General features: G+C 34.9%; 1 protein-coding gene across 2 annotated transcripts; it reads right to left on the bottom strand.

Moving 5' to 3' along the window:
• Nucleotides 1–4,663: 4,663 nt before the first annotated feature.
• NUDT12 (nudix hydrolase 12) lies at nt 4,664–19,127 on the bottom strand. Of its 2 annotated transcripts, none has more exons than XM_008069530.2 (7): nt 19,021–19,127; nt 15,984–16,195; nt 14,417–15,006; nt 11,028–11,195; nt 9,662–9,775; nt 6,562–6,761; nt 4,664–5,565 (listed from the first exon to the last, which is right to left on the bottom strand). In XM_008069530.2, exons 2-7 carry the CDS (start codon nt 16,187–16,189, stop codon nt 5,455–5,457), a joined length of 1,389 nt encoding a protein of 462 aa, XP_008067721.1. In that variant the 5' UTR covers nt 16,190–16,195; nt 19,021–19,127; the 3' UTR covers nt 4,664–5,454. The 2 variants fall into 2 exon arrangements, with proteins under 2 accessions (XP_008067721.1, XP_021574008.1); XM_021718333.1 differs by having other exon boundaries at nt 16,038–16,195; nt 19,021–19,104.
• Between the last annotated feature and the right edge of the window lie 664 nt (nt 19,128–19,791).

The raw sequence follows: 19,791 nt of genomic DNA, 5'->3' as shown, positions 1-19,791 counted from the left end.
ATAGCATTAATGATAAAATTGCCAGCACTCTATAAAGTCCCATATAAATATTAGTATTATGAGAATAAGTTAATCAGAAAGTTTCCTTACTAGCTTCTTGTAAATAGGGATGCATAAGTAATATTTAGAAAAATATTGAAAAGAACAGGCATAAACAACTTTTATAAAGCCCAGAAGTCTGAATTTGCAGAAAAATTATAATTTATTAGTATAGATATTAGATATACTGAACAATGAGAAAGCATACTGTTTTTACTCTGTAAAACAAAACAAAGCCATTTATATAATAAATTTACCATCACAATAAACTATGTGTTTATTATTCATGAGGATGTATGAGGTAGGTGGAAAATAAAGAAAAAGATCGATGTGACAAACATTGTAATTTGTACAAAATAATTTAAGGGTATTTTCTGAAATACCAATTTTTAGATTTCTCTACAGTCATTAAAACTTTGACGTTCACACAGATACATGCATAGTTTTTCCTGTCATTCCAGAACACATGGAGTTTCGGCTGGCTTCCTACTCATGGATATACTCTCTGAAGTCCTATGACATAGAAAGAGGGGATGGCAGTTAGGATCCATAAAGTGCCTGAAATTTGAATTTGCATATACCTTTAGGTATCTTTTCTTTGGAGATCCAAATTCTCCAAACTGTTTGGCACTATTCAAATTTTTTCCATAAATACACGTAAACACAGCAAACAAGCAAAATCACTCTTAGCAGTAAGGCTGGTGGATAAATGGCATTTTAAATCGCTTTTACTCCCACTGATAGAGATGACTTCAGCTCATGGCCACTGGAGAATAGTAATAAATATTTATAAGGTGCTCTCCTGAGGTGTTCAGAACATTACACTGCTCCCATAGACTACAATTTAAGGCTAGAGTAAAATGGGCAGGATAAAAAGCAAACAAAAATAAACCTCATAGTAGATCACTTGTCCACTTACTCTATTCTAAAATAAGTAAGAGTGCCATTTTAAATGTCTGCTCCTGGGTGGAACTTCCATATTACTAAAAAATGAAACCACCTCACAAGTTAAGTGGTTAGAAGAATGTTCTTAATCCTTCACAGGTGAGACCAGGAGTTGGACGGGTATAATTCCCATGAGCCCAGAAATGGAAAGCCAGGTCACATTCTCATTTTTTATGTTGCAGTTTGTCTGTCTCCTATCAGACTTCTAGTCAGAAAGAAAAATGTTTCCATTAGTAGAAAAGCTTTTTATTTTTTTCAAACTTAAAGTCTGTTTTGAAATTTCACAGCAGCGCCACTATTCTGGAGAGTATCACTATAATGGGAGTTGTGAAAAGGAGAAATATTTATTGTCTGGGTGCTATGGCTTTGTCTGCTTAGCAATAAAAGAAAAATGTAGCATTCTTGAAGGAATGAAGAGAAGTTAATAGTGCTACTTCTGCCAATTAGTATAATTATATGTGACTGTCCTTCAGTAAAAATAGGATGAGAAATTTGTCTGTTAGCCCAATTAACATGTCCAAATGTTCATTCTTAGTTGAAAAAATTATTCCCAAACAAGTAAAAAATTCAGGCTGCTGATTATCCATTCTCCCTATACCATCTTCATTACTTGAATGACCTTCCTTGTGAGCACTTCTATTTTGGGCAAGTATGCTGAGTTATTTTAAAATCTACTGTATGATAATAAACTGTACTCCCTCTTTCAGAATTTGTTTTGAATTCTACCCTGAGTGTCCTGGGAAGAAAGAGAATGAGGTGTCATGTAGAAAAAAATATATTTTCAGTAGTTTATAAACATCACAAGTAATTCTTCTCCAGTTAGCTCCTAATCATGACTCTTTTTGAAGTCACAGGCACCTGGCAACATTATTACCCATTCCTCCTCAAAATGCAGCCTGCTCCAGCGGTGTCAAAACTCCTAAGCATTTGGCCCCCTTAACAAGCACCCTCCTCATCTGCACAGAATATCAAACTCCCCTGCCCTCCTTCCTCAATCCCTAAGCAAGTAACCTTGGTTTACCTCAGGACCTAGATCTTTTGCATTTGAAAACAGACCTCTAATTTTGCACATTGGATTTACTTTATCCCACACATTTTTCCAGTAGAGAAAACTGCCCCTTTTAAGTTCAGCTAATACACAAATTTCATTCAACACCCATCACACAACTCTCTTTCTCTTACACACACACATACACACATAACCTAACAACTTTCTCAGCCCTAATAAAAGTTGCACTGTGGAAATTTTATTCTAAATAATTCATAGATTCATTTTATAGAGCACTTTCATCTAATATTTTTCTGTATCACCGTTAGTAACAAAGTTCTGGTACCAGCTATCTACTGTTTTTGTTATATGGGACTTAATCTAGTTTATTTGGCTTATGAACAAACTTATTCTTCCTTTCATCTCATGGTCTCCTCCTGTGTTACTCTATTTTATTTTATGTCTTTACGCAAATCAGTAACTGAATCTTTAAAAGGCTTACTAATTTTCCAACTAAATACAATACATAAACTTCTAATTCTTCATAAATAGTAAACAAGTGAAGATTTCAAAATGCAAAGATTGGCAATATTAGGCAAGTAATGAAAATACAAATTATGCTGGGTGTGATAGCTCACATCTGTAATCCTAGCACTTTGGGAGACTGAGGTGAGAGGATCGGTTGAGGCCAGGAGTTTGAGACCAGTCTGGACAACATAGCAAGACATCATCTTTACAAAAAAATAAAAAAAAATTAGCTGGACATGGTGGCACATGCTATAGTCCCAGCTACTTGGGAGGCAGAGGCAGAAGGATTGCTTCAGCCCAGGAGGTTGAGAGGTTACAGTGATTCGTGATTGTGCCACTGCAATCCAGCCTAGGCAACAGAGTGAGAACCCTACTCAAAACACAAAAACAAACATATACTAGATATATAACTTTGGACCTGAAGATAAAAAAAAGACTCTGCCTATATATGCAAGTCTGTGTGTGTTTTATGTATTTGACCCCAAACTATGATTCATATGCAAATTTAAGTCTTCCAAATATGGAAGCTTTTAAAGAGGCTTTTGCATTTTTAAAAGATATCAGTAATTTTACAAGATTAATGACTAAAATTAGACATTTTCCATTTTTCAAAAAAAGTATCAAAACATATTAAAACATACATAATACACAAAATAGACAGAAATTTTAATATATGCTACATTCATTTCCAGAATATATTCATACACTATCACTTCTACCATGTTTTTGAATTAGTGATTCCTTTTATTTACATATAGCTATTTACCTCTTAGAGGCTGGCAATTTAAGAATAATTGTTAAAACAATAATTTACCTAGATATTGATTTGCCCCAAGTATGGGATTAAACATTTGAAACTAAATTTATAACTACATTTGTTGACACTTTACTTTCCTACCTGAACATTATAAAAACCTAGAATTTTACAATGTAATCTTAGAATCTCCCACCATTAAAAGTACAACTGGAATAAAACTGAACTTCAAGTCATTATAGTTCATAATAATCAAGGCATGTCATTTTCCATATACTTATATAGTTAAAATTTTATTATGTATCTAAATGTCCTAGTAAGTCTTAATTTGGCTTAGAGTCCTGAAATTAACAAGCATTTACCAATTACTAAGAAAATCAGTTTATTCAAAAAATAAAGCTTTATTTGAGAAAGTTATTTTACTTAAGTTAAATAAATTTTAAGTATCTAAAATTTTAATTTTTAGTAAGCTAAATTTATGCTTATCATCTGTTCTTTTTAATTTATTCTCTCTCTCTCTCCATATATATATATTTAGTAATAGCTTCTAAGTCCCTATTATAGGGAGAATTCTGACTTGGGTTATACAGTATAGACCTGCTATTATGCATTAGTTGTATAAATTTCACCAATTAATTAAATTCATCATTATTTCCTATTCCTTATCTATAAAATAAGAATGATTAATTGCATACATTATCCTTAAGGTCTCTTTCAGTTTTAACATACAGTAGCAAATACGAGCCAAATTATAAAAAATGTTTTAATTTACTAACTACCTTTTAAAGAAATTTCAAAGCAGCCTTGTAAAATGCGAGTTTCTACATTGCAAAACTGTGAACGACTACAATTTACTTTCTCTAGAATTTTACTGATTTAATTCTAAAATATAGTCATTTCAGCCGGGCTTGGTAGTTCAGCCTGTAATCCCGTGCTTTGGGAGGCTGAGATGAGTAGATTGCCTGAGCCCGCGGGTTCGAGACCTGCCTTGGCAACTTGGCGAGACCGCATCTCTACAATAAGTGTAAAAAAAAAAAAAAAAAAAAAATTAGCTGGGGGTGGTAGTGTGTGCCTGTAGTTCCAGCTAATTGGAAGGCTGAGGTGGAAGGATCGCCGGAGCCCAGCAGGTCGAGGCTGCGGTAGCCGGGAGCGGCCACTGCACTCCAGTCTGGGTGACAAGTGAGACTCCAACTCAGAAAAAAAAAAAAAAAGTCATTTCATCAAGGCTTCTTAGAATGTGTGGAAATAGGGCCAAAATCAAAATGTATATGGGTATAATAAATATCGTTGGTAATGATTATACAATTTTTTGCCAATGCAGATACATCTCTCATCACAAAATGCAACAAAGCCAGTGCTTTTAATTACATATGTAAAGCCACCATTTAATAATTGATTTTTGAGGAGAATTCCTTTCAAATATGTTTAATTTCAATGAAAAAGTAGAAAGTCTTGTTTTGTATTAAGAACAACTTTGGGTATAAATGACATGTAAATAGATGCATTAAATGATTTTGGGTTTAAAATGGAAGTCCAAACATGATCGTATGCTCTCACTTAAGCTCTCACTTCCATGAGGATCTGGTATTGGAATCACTAGTACCACTGTTAAAATAGAAAATTCTTAACACTGGCTAAATTAACCAGCAGCAAAACTATAAGATCACCAACAATGGAACCAAGAGAAAAGAGTAAATGGGACTACAACAGGGAGATAAGCAAAAATCAAATACTAACAACTTAAAGGACCTTTATGGATGTGAAAGGACTAAAAATAACACAAGTCAAAAAATTCATTAAAATCATTTTGTTTCATTTCTAAAATAAGGAACTTTGGTGATCAGTTTAATGCTTACAAGAAGCACTAAAATTTAACTTTATTCATAGTTCTAGAATACACTTCTTTACAGCATGATGTTTCTTATGAGAAAAAATGGTTTTGTGAGATAAAATTGTGACGCACAAGCAAAAAAAAAGTTCAAAAAAGGCTGACCCAGATTTAACAATATCTGAGGAAATTATTTAATTGATAAAAATATGAATTCTGTGATTAAGAAGGAAAGTACACTTTGAGCATATTTCAAAACCCAACATAATTTTTGTGTTGTTACATTATAAAGGGTACTGGCTATTTATAATCTTATTGAAAAATAAGTGTATTAGAAATTAAATAATACTCATAAAAGCCAAGTTCTTTGATTTAGAGATTGGGGTTCATTCTAATCCAGTGTTTGATTAATTGATGTGCAATGGCTCGGCTTGGTGGCACAAAGAATGCCTGCTGCTTTCCTTTGATCAGAACATCCACGACCTAAAATATAACATAATAAAATGCATTAGGATTTCAAAGCTGTCATATTTAAATATTATTTCCATGCTTATACAATTCAATTAAAATGTGATGAATTTACAATGAGTAGCAACAATAGGAAGTGACAACATACATATTCAACATGCAAAATTTAGGACAGCATTTTTATTGCATCACTGAGTTAGTGATTCACTTCTTAAAATGTTCCAGAAAGGCATATTCCCTTATGAAAATGAGGTCATGAAAAAGCAAACTATATGCTCCACACTTAATTTCTAAGTTAAGCCCACTTTAGGGACACGTTTTCTTCTATAAAATTCTGAAACAATAACCTAATTTCTACCTTTGGGGATTACACATAAATTATGTTAATTTGATGTAGGCAAATTCAGAAAGGATTTCAGGTATCTACTACTGTAGTATATCCATCTGTTTTTTTATACAAATGTTTTGGGTCATGCAGAACACAGACAAATAATTTATCTTTCAGTATATTATCTAGAGACAGTATTTTTAAAAGTTCTTGTGAGTGCATATTTATTATACAGGATGCTATTCTTTCTGTAAGTATATCTGAAAGTGAATAAAAACATTTTGAAAATTTTAAGCATTCTTACTGCTTTTTTGAGATCTACTTGTTTTAATGCTATAAAATAAAATATAAAATATCTAAGAATAATATTCCTGTTTCCCATCTTTGAATTAATGCAATACCTACACATGGATTGGTATTATTATTATACTGAAGGAATGGCATCTGAAATTCAAAATGGCACAGAATCATCATTACTAGAAGAATCTTACAGAATAATATAAGACACATTCGCGAAAACATACTCTTCCTATGTGGAATTACAAGCTATATTGTAATCCATGCATAATGAGAGGGTCAAAGTCATTCATTCAACTTGCTGAAAATATACATCCTTGCTGTGTGCCCAAACCAATGCAGTCAGGGAACGATCAATAGAAAAAGGAAATTAAATTGAACTTTACCTGTTCTCTAGTGAACCAGTGGGCATCCTCTATTTCATTCTTGTCAACTTTAATTTCTGTAGACACTGCCACAGCTAAGCAGCCAATCATTAAAGAGGAAGGCATTGGCCATGGCTGACAAGAGACATACTGAACATGGCCAACTTTGACTCCACTTTCCTCTTCTACTTCTCTCCGAACAGCATCTTCTATTGTCTCTCCTAATCAAACAGAGCAAAAGAACAAGTTGCTGATGAATATGCCCTGGACATTTTGTGCTCTGGTTGGTTCAAACATCTGGAAATCACTTTGGACAGAAACCCAATTCAAAGAATCAGAAAGCAGAAGACTAAAACTAGACTGGAATTGAAGAAAACATTATTTTTTAAAGTGTATGATCACATATAGAATACCAAATACTAACAAGCAACTTTTTCATTTCTTGAAGGTTCAAATTTGTCAGTTACATTTAAAAAATAATTATAACATACACAACTATCCAGCACGTACTATTGGCTAAGCACTATGCAAATACTATACATTATTACTACATAATTATAAATTATCATTACATAACATTTTACAAATGGCTAGTTCTTTCATACTAAAATCTTGAAACACCCTTTTTTTAGTATGCTGTCAAACAATTACTGAAGACAATTCTTTTCAGATCAGTAAAAGATTAAAAACCACACAAGATGAAATTCAATACTTTTTCTTTCTAAGGAACTGTTTTCCTCTAGATGAATGTTGATTTGGCTATGATAAAATAAAGTGATGTCTATAAATGTACTTCATATTTCTAATTTGTTGAAATTGAGAATTAGAATAGGGGAAATAGTTTGTAAGTAAAATTTACCTGAAAGTTTAGAAACATTTTTCTAAATATAGGAGTATTTAGCAAAATATATTTATAGATATAGCTTTCTATTTCAAATAGATTGATGAATTTCCCACATGAAAATTAAGAACTTACATTCATCAAAGAAAACAGATAGCAAACAGTTAAGTTATAGACTAGCATATTTGCAAGACCATAACTAACAATATATTATTTATGTGTTTATTTAAAGACTCTTAAAATCAATAAGAAACTAGGATAAACATTCAGAACAAAAATATAAAATATATAAACACCTGAAATTCAGAGGAAGGAAAAGTGAATGCCTAATATATAACATTTGAAAAATAATCCATCAGCAGGAAAATGAAAACGAAAACCACAATGAGGTACTAGTTCCTTCATTCCTATGTACAACAAATTTAAAATCTATTTCATTCTTGTCAACTTTACTTCAACAATCCTGTCTTACTTCGTGAAGATGTAGAATAAAGGAACACTTCCTGTACTGCTGGAGGAAGTGTAAATTGGCAGAAAACTTCAGATAACTTGGCAATATCTAAAAAAGGTTAAGATGCTTATATCATTTGACTGACAACTCTACTCTCTCTATATACCCTAATAATGCTTGCAAATGTGCATGAGAAGTACAAAATAATTGTAGGGCTATTTTTAATAGGAAGAACCTTAAAATAAACCAAATGTCCCTCAGCAGAATGAAGAAATATATAGTGCAATATTCATAAGTGGAATACTACCCAGCAGTTTAAAAATAACCTAGAACTACTACAGACAGGATAGTGATTAGGAACAAGGATTTGGGAACAAAACAACCTGGGTTTAAATCCCTTCCCTATCACATACTAGCTGTTTGAACTTAGGCAAGTTATTCAGTGACTGTGCCTCAGTGCCCCTATCTGTAAAAAAAAAAAAAAAAATCACTGTAATAGTATATACCCTATAAGGTTGTATAAGGATCATATGATTTAATATATGTAAAATCTCCAGAACAGAGACTGATACGAGCCCCCCACGCCCCTCACGCCCCCCACCAAAAAAAAAATTTTTTTTGGAGGATGATCCCTTATAGTACAGGTTTCCCCTGCTAGGTAAGTATTCTAGAAACCCATCGACATCACTATACCAGTTATTGTTGTTGTGAGAGGCTGTGTTCAGCTTCAGCGAATTTCTTTTTGGGGACTCTTTCAATGTTTTTGCCCACTTCATGATGGGTGATTTACGAGTGTACTTGCCTACACCGTGCTAAGTGTTCAGCAGTTTTTGACTCAAAACAGCATGACTCCTGTTCCCCATCCTCCCTATTCACCCAATCTTGCCCCGAACAACTGTTTTTTTTTTTGTTTGTTTGTTTGTTTCCCTGGATGGAAAAAGTCCTCAAAGGGAAACGTTTTGCTAATGTGGAAGAGCTGAAACAAAAATGGCAGAAGCTTAACTAAAAGGCATCAAAATTAACAAGTTCAAAAATTGTTTTGAGGTGGAAAAAAGCATCTCAATTAGGTGTATTGTAATATATAGAGTATATATAAGGTGACTGAAGTTTAAAACATGTAAGAATAAATATACAATTTTTAATAAATACGTTCCATTTTTTGGGTCCCTCCTCATATGTTTACTATTGTATCTAGCAATGCAAATTAATATTGGAAATTAAAATTAAGCATTTATTAATTAGATATATTCATTTATTTATTCCAAAAATATTAACTGAAATCCTACTACATGTGAGGCATCTGCTGTAAGGGCTTGAGATTCAGCAGTAAAGAAAATAAAGTAGCTGCCCTTATTCAACTTACATTTTTGTAAGAGCAAATAACACCTAAATTAATAAATAAATACACACCTACCTATCATATTAGGTGGCGATGACTGCTGGAGAAAAAGATCAGGCAGAATGATAGGAACTATAAATGCAGGGTATGCGTGTTAACTAATGCATTTGGGGCAATCAGGTAAGGCCTCTTTGAAAAAGTGACAGTTGAGTTTAATACAGAAGGAAGTGATATGTAAACTGTCTAAATACCTTGGTCAAGAGCAATATATGAAAGAGCAAATACTGAATTTTTAAAAAACAAATTACTCTATTAGTAAGGACATGAATTATATCATGTTTAAACTATGCCATTAAAATTATATCATGCTTAAAATATTTAACAATAACTCAGTTTTGTAACATAATAATTTATTAGGGATTATTTCTCAAATGCCATCAAATTTTTATTTAGAAATTATGTTAAATTAAAATTATTATGAAAGTCTTACCAGGCTCAATAAATCCAGCAAGGCAAGTAAACATGCCTGGGGGAAATCTCTTCTGCCTGCCTAAAAGACATTTGGTCCCATCTGGATGAATAACTTGCATGATTACTACAGGGTCTGTTAAAAAAAAAATCAGATATATGAATGAAAGGAAAAATAATTTAGATTCATTGTGCAAAGTTACTACCCGACAGGACAACAGTATATCTCCTGAAGGAATAAGATTCTTGCTGGTTATAAGAGACTGCTTCTTTCTGCCCTAATGTAGCTGATGACAGAGCATCTCAGGAAAGTTACAAAGAACAATGTCAGTAACCTAGAGAAATATCATTTTTGTGCTTCTTCCCCCAATCTTAATAGCAACATTTATTCTATACTTATGGTATGTCGGGCATATTCTTATTTTTTAATGTGAAAAAAGTTTGAGTAGGTAAAACATGGATATAAGAAAAATTCAAATTTTACTATAGTAAATACAGTGAATATCCTTAACAAAATGTTTTTAAGGCTACTATGACTATAATTTGGTTTACGTCATTAGAAAAATAAAACAAATTAAATAACAGTTAATCTCTCTAGCAGTCACTAATCCAGTAAATTTGTCTCACTATACGATGACTGAGAGCTAACAAAAACAGATGTCACTAAATCATCTATTTTACTCCTAGAGAACTCTTCAGGTCTTCCTGAACCTATTCTTCTTTATTTTCTTTCACAGTTTTAAAGGGATGGGTTAATAGATCCACAAACTTACAGCAGATTCAAAGCAATAATTAGAAGAAGAGAAAGTACAGGCAGACAACAAAAGTAATGAGATGCTAGCTTCAGGTTGCACTGCTTTGGCAATACTTTAAACAGGTGCTATATTGATGGGTCTTTTTTACTTCTCCACTAGATGGAGCCAAATTGGTGGGCTATTGAAGTCATGTATCTCAACACATCAAATAAGTACTGAGGAACCCAAAGTTACCTGGTAGAAATCAAATCACTCTATAAAAAAGATACCTGCACACATATGTTTATCGCAGCCATGTTCACAATAGCAGGAACATGGAACCAACCGTGCTGCCCATCAAAAGAGGACTGGATAAAAAAAATGTGGTACATATACACAATGGAATATTATACAGCCATAAAGAACAAAATCATGAACTTCACAGCAACCTGGAAGTCATAGCAGACAAATTAAACATTCATAAAAAGGTAATATATGTATATGTAATTCCTAAATATATATAAAAATGAATACATAACTATATAAAAATATGTAATTCATAAAAAGTTGTTTCATTCCTCAAAAAATTTGTCTTTTCAGAATGTTGTAATCCTCAACACTCCAGATGGCTGAGCTATAAGAGAAAAGGCTTACCAACTCTTGGATATGATGTATTATGAACGCCATGGAGACTAGGACAATCTTCTTTTAAACATACTCTCTTATAGCCTCCTTCTTCAATTTTAGTTGTACTTCCACAGGTTGGGCAAAACTTATATCGACTGTGCCAGGCAAGAACAGATCTTGCTTGAGCTACAACCCCTTTGAAAAAAGCACAAAAAGTTTAATTCTGTGATAAATAAATAAATAAATACATACATACACACACACATGCATACATACATATATATATGTAAGATGTTCTCAAGCTATAGTAAACACGCATTATTTTATGAATGGCTTTGTGATCAAGCAAAGCTTTAGTATTCTATTTTTATGATGTATGTATTTTCTTTAAAGTGAAAGACTTAATTTTCCAGATGACAGATGAAAATTAGATTTAACTTTAATTTGAACAAAATATAACTCTAATATAAGATAGATGTACTAACATCTACCCCTTACACACTGTATTAGATCAGGCTTTTACCACAGGAGATTTTTAAATTTTTGGTATACATGATTCTAGTGCACAGTAAATTTAAAAATAGTTAATTTAAAATAGTGATTTTTATAAAAACATACTGCAAAGGCAGTTCCTAATTTAGACTTGTACTTTTAAGGAAATATAACTAGAAAACTATAGGAAATTATTGCCATTCCTCTTCTTGAAGACTAAGCCACAGTCAGTTCATGTTATTGTGGAACACATCCTGTTTTCAACCAGAGACTGCATAGTATCAAACACATGGCATTTACAATATACACAGCTAACTTTGTGTATAAAAACTGCCTAACAGAATAAATCTTAATATATATATATACTTTGGCTATAGCCTTTATCCTGGTATTTAAAAAAAGTTAATATGGCCTGATCAAAACTATTATAATTGAGGCAATAAGACTAGAAATGTTACATTTCAAAAGTTCGACAAACTTGTTCTCCCTAAAATACATTATTTGGTCTATAGAATCTTGAAATAAAATAATAATAAATAACAATTATGACAATTTTAAACTGGGAATAATGAATAAATATAAATAATTGTAATACATAACTTTAGATATTTGCCTGCTACATTACCTTAAAATATAAAATTTATACTGTAGTATTTATATTATTTCAGGATCATCACAATAAGAAAAGTTAACATTACAATGTGCCAATCATCATGCATATAACTTTATATAGATTTAATGTTTAATGTTTAGAGCAACCCTAAAGAAAATAAGTCCTATTATCTTCATTTTCTGGAGGAAGAAACTGAGGCACAGAGAAATGATTATGTAAGTTTATAGAGCAAGTGAATTAAAGGGCCTCAGTTTCCTTGCTAGAGAGAAAAAAAGAAAGCAACTAGCTCATTTATTTATAAGATCTTTTTGAAATTTCCCTTTAAAAGTTCCACAATTTCTCCAAAGGTATGGAGAATAAAATATACCATATCAGACTTTTGGGAGGATATATGGGGAAGAGGGGCAAAAAAACCCGGAATTTACTTATTAAACATTGTGTATTCTTACATGTTTACTTTAGTCATCTTCAAAGTACTCTCGGTTTGATGCAATACACCTATACCTATCGAGATGCTTTTTCCGCTGCTCAAAACAGGTTCAAACTCATCAATTCTGATGCCTTTTAGTGCTTCTACCATTTTTTGTTTTATCTCTTACACATTGCCAAACCATTTTCCTTTGAGAACTTTTTTCATCGGGGAAACAAAAACAAAAAAGTCACTTGGGGTAAGATTGGGCGAATAGGAAGGGGGGCTGTTTGGGGTCAAAAACTGCTGAATACTCAGCACAGTGTGGGCAGGTGCATTGTCAGAAGAATCAGTCACCTGCTTGCCACAATGTTTCTTCTGAAAATCGTGATGCAATCTTCTCAAAACTTCAGATAAAAACTTTGGTTGACTGATCCAGACGAACAAGTTCTGAGTGAACTACAAGGGACATCTGCCCTCCAAAAGATAATTCCATTTTTTTGGGTCACTCCTTGTATTTAAGCAGTCTCTGGAAGGACCTAGCACATCAACTAAGGGAAGGTAGTCACTGACAAGTGACCTCTTCCTAACCTCCAACTAACTCTTTAACCTACCATAATCTAGCTTCTGTTCTTTCCATTCCACTGACACACCTATTGCTAAATTCATCAACAGCTTCATATTACCAAACTCAAACATCAAATTCACAACAGGATTTGACATACTTGACCACTTTCCCCCTAGAAGTAATCTACTCTCTTGGTTTCCTCCTATCTCCTGGTCACAATGTCTCCATATCCTTTGATGACTAGTATGCTTATACCGGACCTCTAAATTTAGGGGGATTCAGATCTCATTCTGAGACTCTTTCTCGCTTGCTCTCAAGGGATCTAAATACCTTTGTGCTGAATACTGCCATATGGGTATATCCAGTTCAGACCTCTCCTAAGTTCCAGATTCTAATGTCCTTTTCTAAAACTTAATATGCCCAAAAGTAAATTTTGATTTATTTACTCAAAGTCTGTCTTACTTTCCTTGCTCTACCCATCACTCTATATTATGAAGAAATTTTATCACTATCAAATTACTAAAGTCTCAAATCTAGCAGTCATTCTTGATTTTTTCCTTCATTATTATGTACCCCATTCCAACCCATCAGCAAAGACCAATGATTTGTTTACATAACAAATATATCTTGAAGGTACCCCTTTTTCTTCATTTCCACTACTAATATCTGAATTTGTATTAATTCATGTTATCAACATCTCTCTCTTACAACAGTCTCAACCTACCAATTCTATCACCAGAATATCTCAAACACTCCATTTCCACTGCCACCATTCTAATTCAAGTCACTGCAATCTCTTACCTGGGCTACTGTAATACCTAATCTCTTACCTGGGATATTGTAATACCTAGTACTTTTAACAAAACTCAACTTCCACAATTATGTACTTATGTACAATTCAGGCTCTACAAAGTAGTTAGCATGAGGTTGTTTTGTTTTGTTTTAAATACAGGCTAGGCTACAACATTTAAATGGCCTTTAGAATAAAACCGTAATTCTTACCATAGACCCAGCAACAGAAAACAAGTCAATGTTTTTTGCCACCGTGTTCAGTGTATAGCAGGTGCTCAAGAATTATACACTGACGAATCAAATGGAACCATCACACATTAGGGTTAATTCTGAGGAAATCAATTTTGGCTGATTATAACTATTAACTGGCCAGGACAATAGTCCCCTAGGGTGAGAACTTTAGGAAGCTTCTAATGAAGACAGTCTAATTTCACTGCCTACCAAGAAAAGTGTGCCTCCTGGAAACTGCAGATACATAGAACTCCAACTCAATTCTAAAAACTTGATTTTACTAATACAAATAAGCAGTGTTCATTTCTTACCAGCTTCTTTTTCTTTCAATTGCAGAAGAGCTGGCATTGGAGGATGAAGAAAATAACAATTTTCATGTCTTTGCTTAAATTCTTCGGCAGCAATGGGATCTATACCTAGAGCAAACCAGGCAACCAACCCATCTTCCTCTTCTCTTGGGACTTCTCTAGCATAACTAAGTAACTTTTCTTTCATTTCAAGTTCTACTCCAAGGAAAATCAAGGTGATCTTCTCAGGCTGAGCCAAGTAATCCTTTACATCTGTGTAGTTCAGCTGACAAAGCCTGACTTCTGGCTGTTGGGAACTTTCTTTATTGCCACCTAGAGTAACCAAGGGATTTAAATCTGAGAAAAGAATATAAACTGTGGCAGGATGGCTTTCTTTAGCCAGCAGCCAGTCAGAATTATTTCGCTTTTCACTTTTCCGGTCCAGTAGTGTTTTGCTAAAATAATTTTCACATTCTTCCACTTCATTGGTTAGGAACCAAGGCTTCTTCCCATCTTTAGCATTAGATAGTAAATTAGCTATATGTTTATAACCCCAAAATATAGCAATATCCAGTGCAGTCTGACTTGATTTGTTGACAAGTGATCTGTCACATCTACAGATGGAAGAAAAAATTGGGGATGAAAAATAAAATAGAAAGTAAACATATTCTCCTGTATTTATTTTAATAAAATGTTTTCAGATATAAATTATAGCCCCTTTATTTAATGATTACATAGTTGTTTTTTTTCTTTTGGTGCACAGTTTACTATTTGGAAGGTTAAAAACCATTTAGTTATCATAAATGATAAAAAGTTAGAGATAGTGGATACTTACCATTTCTGGATACTTATAAAAAAGCATTAAGGTTTATGTGCTACAAGGAGTCCTCGGTATCATAGTAAGATTTATATTTTCTACTTGGGAGAACAAGATTAGACTATTCATAAATTTGCTTTGCTATAAAGTATGAAGGATTTCTTTCTTTTCTATTTTTTCATTTTTTGAGTAGAAGTCTCACCCTGTTGCCCAGGCTGGAGTGCAGTGGCGAGTGCTCATGGTCACCACAGCCTCGGTGTGCTGGACTCAGTGATCCTTCCGCCTCAGCCTTCCAAGTAGCTGGAAGTACAGGTGTGCACCACTATGCCTGACTAATTTTTTGATTTATCGTAGAGACAAGGTTTTGCCAAATCGCCCAGGTTGGTCTCCAACTGCTGTACTCAGGCAATCCTTTTGCCTCCATCCCCCTGAGTATTGAGATTACAGGCATGAGCCACTGTGCCTGGCTCTTTTTTTTTTTCTTCCTTGAGACATGGTTTCTTTCACTGAAGCCTCAAACTCTTGGGCTCACGTGATCCTCCTGCATCAGCCTCCCAAGTAGTAGCTGGGATGAAAGATTAATTTCTCAATGAAATAGGTTGAAAAGATTTTTGTTAGAAATTATGCTTCATGTTTAAGTAACAAATTAGTCAATGAGCTATTTGAGTTAGCTCCAAAACATAAATATGTCCATAAGAAAGAATGTAAAAGTAAATATGTAACACAGAAATTAAACCACAAACCCTTTCAGGTGGTAGAGCCTAAAATGTTTACCCTTTCTCAAGCAGAAATTGGACAGCATCTGAGTGCCCATTCCTTGCAGCATACATTAAAGCAGTCCAGCCATTTTCAGAAGTTTCATTGAGAAGAGATGGAGAATGACTGAGTATTCCTGCTAACTTGGCAATATCTCCTTCTGCAGCTGAACAGTGAAACAGGGAAATTATTTCTTGTTGTGGACTTCTTTTTACAGAAGACATTTCTTCCTTAAGAGAAGAAAAATAGGAAAAGAACCTCATTTGCAACTGCTTTTTGTACCAGTGAATGAACATTAGCCAAGTAGTGTTGCTAGAATAACAGTAAAAGTTTTAAGGCAATGTACTTTTCAAAAGATTATTGGTAGTTAAGTGTCATCACAGCATATATTTCAAAATTATCAGTTGAAAATTATAATTCAATTTATATACCATGGAGGGGTATACAAAGTAATGTATAAAGAGCCTTGGTAATGCAGATGAGATGAGATGGCCACATCCTTGGGAGGGGAGCCAGGTAATTTATTACAGATAGGAGGAGGTATTTAAAGTGGCCAGGGGGTACTTTGTTATGGAGTAGAGTGGTGGGGGAGGGGCTAAAACAGATGGAAGTAAAGGCAGAGTACTAATATATGACAAGTCATATTCTTTGACTCTGTGGTACCAGGTATAGGTCCCTGCCCTATTATTAACTGTGATCCTATATAGTTAATTATTCAAAAGCTTTCTAAGTTTCACATGAAAACAATTTATTACTTGATCTTGCAAAATTATTTCTGCAATCCATTTGGGACTGATTTTTGTTCATAGTGTGGGGGAGGGGTCAAGGTACTTTTTTATCCCAATGGATAATTTATATAACTCATCACTATTCCTGAAATTATCATCTTTGTCTTATTGCACTGTGGAAAAATATTATCCTTGTCACAATTCAGATGACCACATATTTCATACTCTATTATTGGACACAGTTCTGTTGGTTAAGTTGTCTTTGAATCACAGACTTTTAATTTTTTAATTTTTTTTTGAGTAGGAGTCTCACTCTGTTGCCCAAACTGGAGTACGGTAGCACGCTCCCCGCCACCGCAGCCTTGACCTGCTGGACTCCGGCGATCCTTCTGCCTCAGCCTTCCAAGTAGCTGGAACTACAGGTGCACACCACCACGCCTTGCTAGTTTTTGATTTATTGTAGAGATGAGGTTTCACCAAGTTGCCCGCGTGAGTCTCGAATCGGCAGGCTCAGGCAATCCACTTGCCTCGGCCTCCCAAAGTGCTGGGATTACAGGCTGAGCCACCCAGACCGGGCAAGATTTTTAAATTATTAACTTTATCTGTTTTGTCACTCTGTTATTTGACTCACAGGAGATTCTTAAATCATTAACTTTATCTGCTTTGTGACTGTTACTTCAGTGAAAAAACAAAAAGGACATAAATGTCCCATATTTCTTAATAAATGTTGCCTAATCATGGATTGCATGTTGTGAGACATACGGTGAGCCATGTTTTTGGTAAAAATGAGTCATGTATCAACTGTTCATAAACTTCTACAAGTATTTTTTTAAGGTATACATTTTTTTTCTATAAAATGCTATTAAGAAGAAATTTAGGATTAAGTACATTTCTATCATTCTTTTTTTTTTTTTTTTTTTTTTTTTAATAAAACTGTCAGTTGACTGTGAGAAGCACAGCAGACCAAATCATTTCTACCATTCTAACCAATAAGGTATTCAGGCTAAAAAGAAGGAAAGATTATAATCTAGTTTGCAACACAATTTAGAGAAAACAGTGGGTTAAAAAATGTCTTATTTTGTATCTGTTCACTTTTCCTGTTTGTATCTTTCTGCTACTTATAAACAGGTTACAACTGATGGAAACAGTCGAATAAAATCTAATATTGAAAATCTGTTTAAAAATTAAAATAGAAGTGATCTATATATTACAAAGCAGTTTTTAAATTTTGATTTAATGTAGAATTTACCACCCCATTTCTTTTATACAGAAATTTCTAAAATATTGAACAAAAGCTGTAGCTTTTCAGGACTTGACTTTGAAGCATTGCTGTAGACTCCTGTATTTGTCTCCCTTCCAAATTGCTTTTCTCTTAATTTTACCATAAACCCATACTATACAGTTTTTTTCAGTTAGTTTTATTTTGACAATATTTCACTGTCTCATGTTCTAGGTTCACTCATTCTCCCCACAGGCCACCTCAGGTGACTGCAAAATTGTCCTTCAAAAATATAGTGTCATTCCTACCGCCTGTGCAAGGAATGCTTATGCATACGGTATTCTCCGGAGAAAGTGAGAAATGTACACTTTTCCCTTTAGATTTCTCAGCGGAAAAGCCATCTGGAAATAGTACCATTACTCACTCCAGAGTAGCTGAGATCCAGCTCTACTGCTTGATTTAGTTTTTCAATTCTCATTGACAGGTCTCTCAGTAGCTAAGGACTTGAAGGCAAGATACAGCTCTGCACTTGCTTTCCAAGAAGCAGATGGACTTTTCTGAGAGGTCATTTAAAAAATATATTAGGTTCAGAAAGGGTCTTCGATTTTAATCAATCCAACATCCACTTTTATTGTGTAACCCGGGGCCAATGACGTGCCCAGGGTCACACGGATGGAATGGGACAGGTAAGGACTTCAACTATTGCACTGTCACTGAAGTCACTGACCATCCTTTAACAAATTCCATTCCTGGCACTCAAGACTATTTAACCAATTAAGCGCCACCCGTGCACGGTTTCTGCAAAATGCCTTGAGATACCACTGCGAGATTCCTTCGTTCGCGGTGAAATCACATTCGAAGTAGCGATTCCTTTCCCCCAAGCCAGGCTGGGCTGGAAACTCCACCAGCCTCAACAACGCCGGCTCCCGCGCCTTGTCGGGAGACCCCGGGGCAAACTCCGCGGCGGCTCCGGCGCCTGCGCCCACAGCCCGGCGCAAAGCTGCGCCACACCACCAGCAGGGCCGGGCAGGGCAGCGTGGGGCCACAGATCCCGGGGAATTGGTCACCGCCCTCAGAGGGGACGCTGGAACCGACGAACTCTACTAACCCCAAAGTGACCACAGTAGAGCGAAGCAGGATACAGTCGACGGACTAGGAAAATCCAACTCTCACTTATCCCGGCGCCGGATGCAGCTTTCCCAGCTTCCGGCGGAAGTCCGGTGTTTTCGTGCGGCTCCACGGGAGATGTAGTTTGAAGGTTACAGGCTGCGCGCGACCCGAAAAGGGGCGGGGTTTGGGCGCTCAGGCGTAAGGGACCCGGGGCGAAAATGCAAGGCTTGAAGGATCTGGGTCCTGGCGCTGAGTGAGAGGTTGGTAATCCCCCTCGCTCACACCGAGATGAGCAGAGCGCGGTGCGGGCGATGGGAAAACTGTCTGTGAAACGATTTCAACATTTCCAGTATTACGCACCCAGCTCCCCAGCGTTCTAAGCATTCTTTCGTGTCAAATAATACTGGAATAATGACTAGACCAAGTCACTGTAGTACGTGACCTTAATCAAATTTTTGTCTTCTGTAGAACTTTAGTCACCTCAGGTCAAAAATGGGACCGTTTATTAATACCTACCTTGTTTAAGAGTCCTTTGGAAAGTATGTATCAGGCCCCCACAGCAGTTTCTTGGGTAGTACGATTGAAATAGGATCATGCATGCAAAGCCCTTCGAACAGTGTGAAGTGCAGAGCCGGCATGATTATTGTTGTTGTTATTTATTATTTCGTTTCCTGAGCTTTCATGCTCCAAAAGCTACAGAAGTTATGTGAGCCCGAGATTACAAAACTGAGTGTTGCCGGGCTGCTAACTTCAAGACCTGGGATTTTTC

Source organism: Carlito syrichta, unplaced genomic scaffold, assembly GCF_000164805.1.
Source record: "Carlito syrichta isolate Samal-C Ts95f unplaced genomic scaffold, Tarsius_syrichta-2.0.1 Scaffold312089, whole genome shotgun sequence".
NCBI lineage: Eukaryota > Metazoa > Chordata > Mammalia > Primates > Tarsiidae > Carlito > Carlito syrichta.
This window is presented reverse-complemented; position numbering and strand designations above follow the sequence as displayed.